Source organism: Castanea sativa, chromosome 1 (genome assembly GCF_040712315.1).
Source record: "Castanea sativa cultivar Marrone di Chiusa Pesio chromosome 1, ASM4071231v1".
Taxonomy (NCBI): Eukaryota; Viridiplantae; Streptophyta; class Magnoliopsida; order Fagales; family Fagaceae; genus Castanea; species Castanea sativa.
This window is the reverse complement of record NC_134013.1, coordinates 4,476,368-4,487,338: the sequence shown is the minus strand read 5'-3', so window position 1 is coordinate 4,487,338 and position 10,971 is coordinate 4,476,368. Positions and strand designations below refer to the sequence as shown.

Below are 10,971 nucleotides of genomic sequence, written 5' to 3'. Positions count from 1 at the left end.
CGGCACAGCCTGGCGAACTCCTCAGTTAGCTGGTTTTCTGTCGCCACTACCCCTTCCTTGTAAACGACCTTCTTCGCGGCCTCCATGGAGTCCTTGAAAGTACGAGCCTCGTCCTTCATCCTAGCGAGCTCCTTCTTCAAGTCGGAGTGTTCCTGTTGAGCTTTGAATAACTCTTCATCTTTTTTGCGAAGAAGCTTGCGTTGCCCTTTCACCTGGGTTTTTATTGTCTTCAGGCTGGCCTCGGCACTGTCCTTTTCCCTTTTTAGCTCCACCAGCTGTGTGGTTAGCTTTTCATTCTGCGCAAGAGCCGGGCCTAAGGACTTCTCGGTCTCCTGCCTAAGCTCCAGTTTAAGTCTAGCCTTCTTCCGAGAATCCTCCACCCACTTCTAGGCAGCAAAGACTTCCTAGATGGCCTGTGGTAAAATATCAAAATGAATGCACTATTAGTAACGCAAATCTCAAGTACATAAGAATGTTTCTTACGATAAGGTGTAATGAAAAAAATAATAATAATAATAAGGTGAGGATAGGATTCAAATACTTACCAGGGCCAAGTCCTTTTTTAGTGAAAGGAACAGATGCGGCTGGTTCATTTTATCTAGGGCGTCCATATCCTTGGGCAGAAGAAGGGGACGTTCCAAGGCGTCGACCAGGTGGAGGGCATGGCCTTGCTGGAATGCCCTGATACTAGACTGGGAGGAGATTGGTGCCCCGTCCAGTTTAAGCTCGGGAGACTAGTTAGCCAGTGCACGTCATACCTCGGCAAGGTCCCTGTTCTCCCCGCTTTCCACTGAGAAGGCACGTCCCTTTCCCTTGCTAGGTTTTTGTTGTTGTTGTTGTTGTTGTTCTTTCAACTTCTTCTACCTTTCCGCATCTGTATCATCGGCCTCACTCTTCCTCTTCTTCTTAGGCTCCGCGACAGGAGGCTTAGGATCGGAGGGAGGAGGGGGTGGGGGCAAGGATGGAGGGACTTGCGACCCACCTGTTCCCTTTTGAGAGACTCTCGCGCCCCTCTTGTGCATTAGCTGCTTTAAAGTGTCCATGTCTTATTCTTCTTTGGAGCTGGAGTTAGGCTGGGCAATCACCAGACCTTGTATCCCTGAAGTCTCGGCGGGCGCGTGTTCCTCGTTCGAGAGAATGACAAGTGGATCTCCTCGAGGCCTTTCAACTTCCTCGAGTTGAAATTGGTCTATCTCCTCATCCAACTATTATTGCGAGGATGCTTGCTCTTCTCGGATGGTGGTTGTTTGGGAGTGCGCCGAGAGAGGAATCGCTGCGATAGGGTGTGTGTACAGAATAACGGAGGGATCGTCAAGGAGTTTGCGGTTGGAAAGGAAGCCTGGTCTTGCCACGTCTATCCTTCTGCGTCGCTTATCTCCCGCGATGATCGCGTTGTCAATTTCTTGGAAGTCCATTGATATGGGGTCGTATCCCAGTATCAGGTGGGCAGCTCTCACCTGTAGGTCCTCATTGACGAATACTTTGGAGCGGAGGACACGGCTCAAGTCAGCAACGTTGCAAAGGCTCAAGCGTGGGCGTACGTGCTGCTTATCTGTGAGAAGAGGCATCCGAGAAGACAAACATGGTCAGATTAGTGATAAACATTAAGACAAGAAGTAATAGTGTGCGATAAGAATTAAACGGTAAAGGCAACGAGATTGAATCAAGGGTTAAGAAATTTAACTACTAATGAGTCACACCTGGCTCTCCCCATTCTACTAGGCAGTGAGGACCGTCGTACCACTTTCCTGAGGCGATGAGGTAGTCGTCCTTCGTGCCTTTGTTGGATTTAGGAAGACAGGAAATCAGCCTAACTATGCTAGACTGGGATTTAATGTAATATCCTACATTTTTGAGTTTACGACACTCGTACATATAGGCAACGTCGTGCCATGTGAGGTTTAGGCCCATTTGCTCGTTCAGAGCGTCGACACTACCTAAGACCCTAAACACATTTGGCGCACATTAGTCTGGGCATAACCTATGGTTGTGAAGGTATTCACTGGTCACGTTTCTCATGGGGAGGGTCATCCCACCTTCTATGAAGGCAATCATGGGAATGATGACTTCTCCCTTTCTCCTAGCATTACCTACGGCTTCTACTGGGCAATATCTTAAGCCTATGTCATTGGGAATTTGGTACTTGGCCCTAAAACCCTCCATGCCGGCGTCAAAATCTACCAAACACTTAAATCTACCCATTTGGGAGAAGCGAAAATGAGAGTTTAAAGAAGAAAATGGGTTTATCTAAGGAAAAAGCTGCTACCACCACATTAAAGGCCCTGCATCTACCTCCCTGGGCGCATTAGTGAGGAAATAACCTCTGAGCAGTAGAATTCAGTCTTCTGGTTATTATTTGAAGGCTTTAAGAAGGTTGTGGATGGGACAAGTATCCAAGGAAAAGATTTGTATGACACGTGAATGAACCAGTGAAGAATAAGAAGTATATAAGGAAATGAGAAAGGAAAGAGAAAGAGGATTGACACTTTATGCTAAGAAAAATAGGAGCTAAGAGTTGTACACTTTGGCATAGGAAGAAAATATTTATACAAATCGTCATCGGCTTACGTCCGAGGAGGTCTCTTTGTCATATTTGTTTATCATTTGCACAGATTGTGGCATTCTAGCCTGTCAATCAAACTTCCAACATCTCGAGCCTAGATTTTAAATCCATACTCTACAAATCTTGTTGTATAAGGCTCATTGGGCCTGAGCCCAACACTTGTTTTGGGTTCGGGTACAATTGTGCGCCTACAGATATAATAAAATTATTTGTATGCTATGGTGTAGTAGTAAGTGGTCTTTATTTTCTAGCTTGTGTGAGTTAAAATGTTTGTACTATATTCTTACAATTGTTGTTGCTCAAGTTGCACAGAAGGGTGCAACAAAACTAAATAAAATGTATAATTTCATATTATTCTAAAAAAAAAAATTACGAGTGTTGGTGGTTATTACTCTCTGGAGGTAATCTAACGCGTTTGTAATAAGTATCATTGTCTTTAATGCAAGACATAATTTATCACTAAAGAGAAAAGAAGAAAAGTTGACAAAAGGAAAATGAACTTTTCTTTGTGCTTTTATAAATTATAATGCAGGACATAATTTATTGCATCAAAATTATATATCATAGATTTTTTTTTTTTTTTCCTTCTTCTTCTTGTTCTAGTGTTCTCAAACATTTTTGATTTATCTTCGCTTCAACACTACAAAAAACCGAGGCTATTCCACCAATTTTAAACTGCTAAGATAGTCCAAAAAAATGCTGGTATAGACTAAAAAGGTCTATCCCGACGCTTTTTTCCCCGGCACTTTGTAGCAGCGCCTATAGCAGCGCTTTTGCAATTGTCGCTATAGGACTTTTTAGCTTGTATTGAAAAAGTCCTATTTTGTCGAAGCCCAAGAATTTCATTTGTGCAAAAAAGAAAAAAAGAAATGTAAATCATCATCATAGCCATCATATATAACAAGGGCAGAATCAAACAAAAATTTGTTTTGCCATGTTAATGATACTTACATTCCAATGATCATTGATTATGATTTTAGCGAATGCTTTATTTTCGTACGACAATTTGGAGGCCATAATTGAGAGCGAAGCGTTGTATTTTGTGGTGGTCTAAAGCACTGGTTCCCCTATCAAGGTTCACAATAGGATGTGAGACCCCAGTAAATACAATTTTGGGGATTCAGTGTCCTTTTGGTTTGTGCATCCATGTCCTACGTTTTGCATTTTTTTCCCTTTTTTTTTTTAAGTCCAGCACCTCTTGCACTGTTCATGGACCATGAACAGTGCAAACGGACAAATGAATAGTGATTTCATTAATGAACAGTAACTGAAATGTATATATTTTTATTATTTTCAGTTTTCAGCAAAATCAGCGGTATCCAAACTCACACTCAATAGTTAATAATGCACACATGTATGTAAATCAATCTTTAGATTTTTCTTTTTCTTTTGGAGAATTTTTTTCACCATGGAATTTTGTCGTACACGTGGAGACACCACTCATCTAATTAAGCTCTAGTTTTTATCAAAACTTGAAAGTGATAAGGTTATTATGTGCACTTTGTGCATTATTATGAATGATTTGTTAATTTTTGAAATTCTTCCAATTGGTAATATGGTGGGCAATATAACTTGACAACTTGTAGTGTACTTTGTTTATCTTTTTGTCTTCTATCTAAGATGCAGTAGTTTTGTTTTGGACATGATGTGATATTTTAATATAGGAATCAATTGTTTTTGAAGGATTAGCATGCCATTATAGAAATGAGACATATGACTTTCCAGCAATTAATGTGGTATCTAAAAATTGATATGAAGAAGTTGCTTTAATTTTGAATGGTTTGGTATTACTTTGATGAAGACATACCGTATTCTTTCTAAACTTAGATGAAGTGAAATAGAATGCTATTATCCTTACCAGTTATAAGATTGCAAGTGTTTTGTTGGAACTGGGAACAAAATTCTCAAAACTTAAATTCACACCAAATTACCAAACAACATATTTCAGTACTTTTACTGAAATTTATTTCACTACTCAATTCTTTGAATCTCTATTCTCTTGACAGTCTAGAGGAAATGTTAATCTACGATTTCAATTTTGTATTATTCTAGGTCAGTTAACCTTAGAATCTTGTAGGCCTGGAGGTAAAGATCCCAATCGAGTAACATTAACATAATCTGGAGGTGAATGTTCTACTAATCCTGGAAATACCAATCCAAAAATCCTCATAATTTTCATTAACCAACTTTCTTTGTACTCTTGACCGCTTGTATATGGGATAATGAAACTCCGGATCAGCTCCCAAACTGCATTCACGAATTTGAAAATGGCCCTTATCGCTGAGAAGTAGTTCTTATTTGGCTCATCCTTTAGAATCTGCACTCCAACAAGATGCATAGCTTAACCCTATTGAACCAAATATAAAAATATACATGCTTAGAGAGAGAGAGAGAGAGAGAGAGAGAGAGAGAGAGAGAGAGAGAGAGAGAGAGAGAGAGAGAGGACTGACCTTTCCTTTATAGAAGCTATTGTAGTAGAGGCAAGGTCCAAAGTGAGTAAAAAAGTCATTATCATTGTCATCATAAGGGACCCTAGGCACTATGTCATTGCAGTAAACAAACCTAAAATACCTCACATCATATTGCTTCAACTTCTTCTCCATATAACCCCCTAACAGATTGTCTCCGACCCTTGGTTGCCCAAATGTGTACACTCCCTCCAACTTATGCATCAACCATTCCTCTTCATGTTTTGCTAGCACAGTTAGAAACAAAATTGCCAATGCCGCACCCAAGCTGTGTCCTGTTAATATAAATTTTGCATTCTCATTTTTTTGCAACAACTCTCTCAACCTTTGCCTGATTTCATAATAAGCATATTTCTTTTGGTTAATTCCTTGTTCTATTTCTTTGGGCCATCCTTTGTTCTTTTGAAGACCAAGAGCTTTCATAAAGCCACTATGAGTCTTACCCACTCCTTCAAATTCATACCATGAGAGATCCACATCTGTTCTCCATCCTTCTGGGTCGAATGGCTCGGTGCCCCTAAATGCAACCACGATTAGGTTAGGGTTAACCCTTCTATCTTGGAACATAATGGCTTTAGTTGCAGAGTCCTCCAAGTAATCTGCCAAACATTAGATTAGAACATTTTTGATATCTAGTTGGCAAAAAAAGAAAAAGGTAAATTACTAAAATTGCAGGCAAAGAAAATAATAATCTTTCACAAAACTTGAAAATAAATTGTCACAAAAGTAAAAATTGAGACTCAATTTCAAATTTAAGTCCTATAGTTAGCATGGGGGACAATACAAAGTGTTGCTATTTTCATAACTATTTAGACTACATCCAAATCCTAATACTAATATAAGGACTAAATTAAATGACCCTTCTAAATAAATTTATCTTAAAGAGTCTATCATCATACCAAATTATTGCACTGTAACTATGTGCGTTAACACGTGAACTATGTGCACGTAAAATGTACATTTTTTACGAAGAGATTTAGCCAATCTAAGGAATTTATATTTGAGCAATGAAGATGAAAATATATAACTTCTATCCCACATGATTGTTTAGTTATACCACTTCTCTAGAGACAAATGGCATTATGTTGTTTAGTTAAATCAAAGCCCAAACTTGAGGAACCTTTTGATTTTTCAAATCTTATGATTTTAGGAAAGTATTGGCCTAACAATAAACAACAAATAATTATCAATTATCAATTTTAAAATTAAAATATAAAAATAAATAAATAAAGAAAAGAAAATTGAAGTATATCAAGTTTTGAGTACGACTATTTTAAAATTAAAATTAGCTGATGTAGCCCATATTGGGCCATGGCCCGAGCCACTAACTAATAATGTGGGCCTTTTTTCCCTATTACTCAGAGATTGGTATTAAACAGATGACATGGGCCGATGGAGAACAAATTATCCAAGCCCAAATGATTGTGTGACAAAACAAAGAGCAAAAGAGCTGAGGTTAGAAACCTAGAAGGCCATCACTGTCACATTAATACTCGTGATATATTGCACATGTGAGTTTGGTACAATCATGGGAAGCACGACAAGAATGGTGCAACATTCATTTAATGCCCTAAAGCCTAGGAATATGCATTTGTGGTAGGTACAATTTTTTTTGATACAAGATAAAATTTTTATTCTAACTTAATTTAAATATATATGTGTGTGAAACTTCTTCTTGGAGACTTGAACCCCGACCCTTGCCCCCCATACTCTACAAGCATTTATACATATGGAGTGACCATTGCACCAAAAGTGTACAGTGGTGTGGTAAATATAATTTTTTAAAACATTAACTTTTGTACAAGGAAAATAGGCTATATTAAACTACATTACTTAAAAAAAAAAAAAAAAACCAACTACATAATAACTTATTAAAAATAATGCTATGAATACAAAAAATTGATAATAATTTTGTAACTAAAGTCCCCCCTTTAGCATGGACCAAGAATAGTGCATGGACCAACAACCTATAAAGATTAAAGCCCTATTATCCTATGCTAAAAAGCACAATAAGCCCACTAATACAAGCAAGCTCCATCTTCTCTTTTTAAAAATAAAAGATTCCTCAGCACATAAGAGGGAGGCACTACTCTTGCTTCTACAGAAAAATGAAATAAAAAACAATCAAAGATTTAGAAAAGAAAGAAAAGGATGCCATTAGGCTGAAGACTTAATTTTGATCTGCCTAGTATCAAGAACCGGTAAGAGAGTCAAACTCGCCAATTAAACCTAAATTTCTCTTAATCTTTCCCTACCTTGACACATAAGAACAAAGGGTGGGACTATTGGTGATAATGAAAACTTGCCAGTTGCCTCATGCTCACATTACAATATGTGTGTTTAAAGACTTTTAAAAATTTTCAATAGGTTGATTGACTTTGACAAGAATCAATTTGAGAAACTATTATCTCAACTAGTTAGTAACATGCGCATTTAGATAATTTATCTTTCTTATTAGTTTATGTGTTTTACTAATGTATGCTCTAATATTAGTAAATAATTTAAAAAAAAATTATTAAAAATTGAAAAAATAATCTAAATATTTTTACAGTTTTTTTTCTTCAAATTTTCACTAAAAAAAATCCCTAAAATTTATGATTAATATAGCTCTTGATGATTAATACAGCATTTATTAACCGGACTCTTAGTTTATTAGCTTATTTGTTTGTGAGTTATGTTAGCTTTTATAAAAATTTTTGTTTTACGGATAACATTGTGAGACAGAAGATTTCCATTCCTATTCTTCTATAGCCTAGGTCATTACTGCATTTTTAAAAAAAAAAAAAATATCATTTAGGTTGTTGCTTACCGTTCCAATAGTTATTGAAGCCCAAGAATTCCATCTGTGCAAAAATGAGAAAAAAAAATGAAACGTTAATCATCATCATCATAGCCATCCCGTTATATATAACAAGGGCAGAATCAAGCAAAAATTTGTTTTACCATGTCAATGATACTTACATTCCAATGATCCTTGATTATGGTTTTAACGAATGCTTCATTTTCATATGACAATTTGGAGGCCATAATTGAGAGTGACGCATTGTATTTTCTGTTACCATAACTAATCCTTTTGTCCAATTCCACTCTTTGATCAAGAATTGCCAACACAGATCTAAACTTTGCCGATGACCTATTCGGCCTTACCATTTTTCCTGCAAAACCCGCCTACTCATTCAATTTACGGAAAATGTGAATTAACATATCTTGGTTTAAATAATAAATTAGAGGGTAATAGATTCTCCAACTAAATTTCAAAACATGACTGCAATAAATTAAATTAATTTTTAGAAAGGTAACGTTGCATTATAGTCATGGTTTTCAATTTTTCTAGGAAATCTAAGATATTAGTACTTATTAGTACCTAATAAATTAGATATCAGTAACATTTAGAAGTTAGAATTAGGGTAGTTAATATCGTACCCGTACCGATCATACTGGCCGATATATACCGTACCGGTATGTATACTGGTATCAAAATGTCAATGTTCCATACCAGTCTAAAAACCAGCCGTATCAACCATACTTGCCAATTTCGGGCAATACCGGCTGGTACCGGGCGTACCGGCCGATACAAAAAAAAAAAAAAAAAAAATTTTTTTTAGTTTTTTAATTTTTGAATTTTAATAAAGGCAGAATAGTAATTTATTTGCATTAACTTATTAGTATTATTATTGTTCTTAGTATACAATGATCAATTAAGTTTTCTATTTATTATATTGTGTTTTTTTTTTCTTCTTTTAATTGATGCTAAAGTCTAAAATTATGAATAATTTATTCTGAATTGAGGTGATATTTTATGGTAAACTTTTATATTTATTATAATATTCACATACACACACATACATATATATATTTATTTATTTATAAATATAAAAAATAATGATAAACCCGAAATGGTATACCGGTGTTGATCGGTACTAAAATATATCATTTCATTAATCAAACTAGTATAACTTTGGGTAAGAGATTGACTCCCTTAGAAAACATACATAATAGCATAATTACTAGGTAGCAATTGTGCCCATATATACTGCCATACATGCGTGCGGATTAAATATATGGAACTTTATAAATATCATGCTACATATGAAACAAAACATAGACACATTCACACAAACCAAACCTGTAAAGAAATTGGTGATGAGCCTGAGTAATCCACCGTTGCTTGAAAGAAGATTCAGCCATAGCTCTAACACATACCCTATTAGGACCATAGGTTTTCCCACCTTAAGGAGGAGTTTCTGCACAAGAAGGGAGTTGAAGATGTACCATCTTATCCAAAAATCTCCCTTAAGTTCTTCTGAGTACTCGATGAATTTACTAGTTTCTGATTTAGATGAGAAGAGAAAGCTAGCGAGATCATAGAAACTAGCGTTTTCTGGCTTCAGCACAAAATAATTTCCACTGAATTGTTTCTCAGAAGACATGGCTTAGAAGCAATATGGAGAAGGTGAAGGATGAGTTGCTATGTCAATGTCTCAATTGGTAATACTACGTAAATTTAGCAAAGAGAGACTCAGTATTTAAAGTACATGGGCGGCCGCCTGTCCTAATAGAGATAAAGTACATGGTCCTAATGAATCTCTTTCAATAGAGATAAAGTACACAAAATATAGCTAAAAAAAAAACATGGACGGCTGCCTGTCTGTACCGTACGGTCACTACGACTACCCAATGTTTGTCGCTAGCCATTTAAGCTGCTGTTCCCAACCCAGAGCCAATCTGGTGTTTTAGTCTTGATTACTATACCTACATCATCATCTTAAATATATCTGGTACCGGTACACTAATGCCGATATTGACGCTGCTGGTGCTAATGTTTTGGACCATAATCCTCACTACGGAATTAACACATCAGTATTAGCCACATGGCCTAGAGCTCAACACTCTAATAGGTTTTATTTTTCAATAGATGGGTCAATTTGTTACTTGACGGATCAAAAGGATTAATTATCATAGCTCAATGAAACATCATCTAATATTATTTTCTCACCACAGAAATTTCTAAATGTCAAAATATGTTATCAAATACACCTAAATTGGATTAATTTTCTTCAATTTATTTCACTATTTTATGTTCACTCCCCCATCAATATTTAATTGTTTATGCCTAGAGGTTATTTGTAGATCAAAATTGTTTAAATAAATATATTTTCTAAATGTGATTCAAATTAATGGGGAAAATGTTCTTTTAAAAAAAAAGAGAAACTTGAATTTAAATGATACATATATATATATATATATGTGGGTTCCAGTTAGTTCAACTGGTAAAATCTCTAATAGTTGTATAACATATGTGGAGTTTAATCCCTACCTATATCAAAAACAGATTAGTGTTTTAATTTGATAATAAAGAGTTATCATCAAGAGTGGACGCTATAGGTTGAAACTCTCTAAAAAAATGATACTCATGTATATATTATTGATCTTATATTCATCTTAAATGGTTATAAAATTTGAGCATTAAAGGTTAAATTAGGTTAAAAAGCCATCCAACTTGATTTATGTTCACTGCTATTTGTACTATGGATTGACCTAACATTGTCCTTATTTTTATCATAGTTTTGCACACTCTAATTGTACCATGAACCTAACACCATATTTAATCTTATCATAGTTTTCTTGTAACATTTAATTTCAAGAGGTATGAATGTGCCAAGAGTCTAATTGCAAAACTAAACTTTAAGGTATTTTCAATAAAGACGTCTAAGTTTGGAGACATTTTTTTTTTCATTTCATTGTAACAACTAATAAGCGGCTAGGGAGAAGGCAATAATCTCATGGCAATATATTATGGACAACATGTGAGTAAAAAAGTATATGAAAATACATGTAATGTTGTTTAAAAATTGAAAATTGTTGCTTAAAATGCCATACCAAACGGTCCCTAAATTAAAACTATTAGTAGGAATTTAAAAGTGTTCAATATATTAAATC

General features: G+C 35.6%; 1 protein-coding gene across 1 annotated transcript; it reads right to left on the bottom strand.

The window, feature by feature from the left end:
- Positions 1–4,362: 4,362 nt before the first annotated feature.
- On the bottom strand, positions 4,363–9,521 carry LOC142622392 (triacylglycerol lipase OBL1-like). Its single transcript, XM_075795846.1, has 5 exons — positions 9,158–9,521; positions 7,993–8,186; positions 7,841–7,874; positions 5,014–5,630; positions 4,363–4,880 (listed from the first exon to the last, which is right to left on the bottom strand). Exons 1-5 carry the CDS (start codon positions 9,459–9,461, stop codon positions 4,617–4,619), a joined length of 1,413 nt encoding a protein of 470 aa, XP_075651961.1. The 5' UTR covers positions 9,462–9,521; the 3' UTR covers positions 4,363–4,616.
- Positions 9,522–10,971: the final 1,450 nt, after the last annotated feature.

Coding starts and splice junctions, on each gene's coding strand:
- LOC142622392 (XM_075795846.1), bottom strand. CDS start 9,461: ATGTCTTCTGAGAAACAATTCAGTGGAAATTATTTTGTGCTGAAGCCA. Junction 8,187..9,157: donor CATCACCAATTTCTTTACAG/GTTTGGTTTGTG, acceptor CGGGTTTTGCAG/GAAAAATGGTAAGGCCGAAT. Junction 4,881..5,013: donor ATAGCTTCTATAAAGGAAAG/GTCAGTCCTCTC, acceptor GTTGGAGTGCAG/ATTCTAAAGGATGAGCCAAA.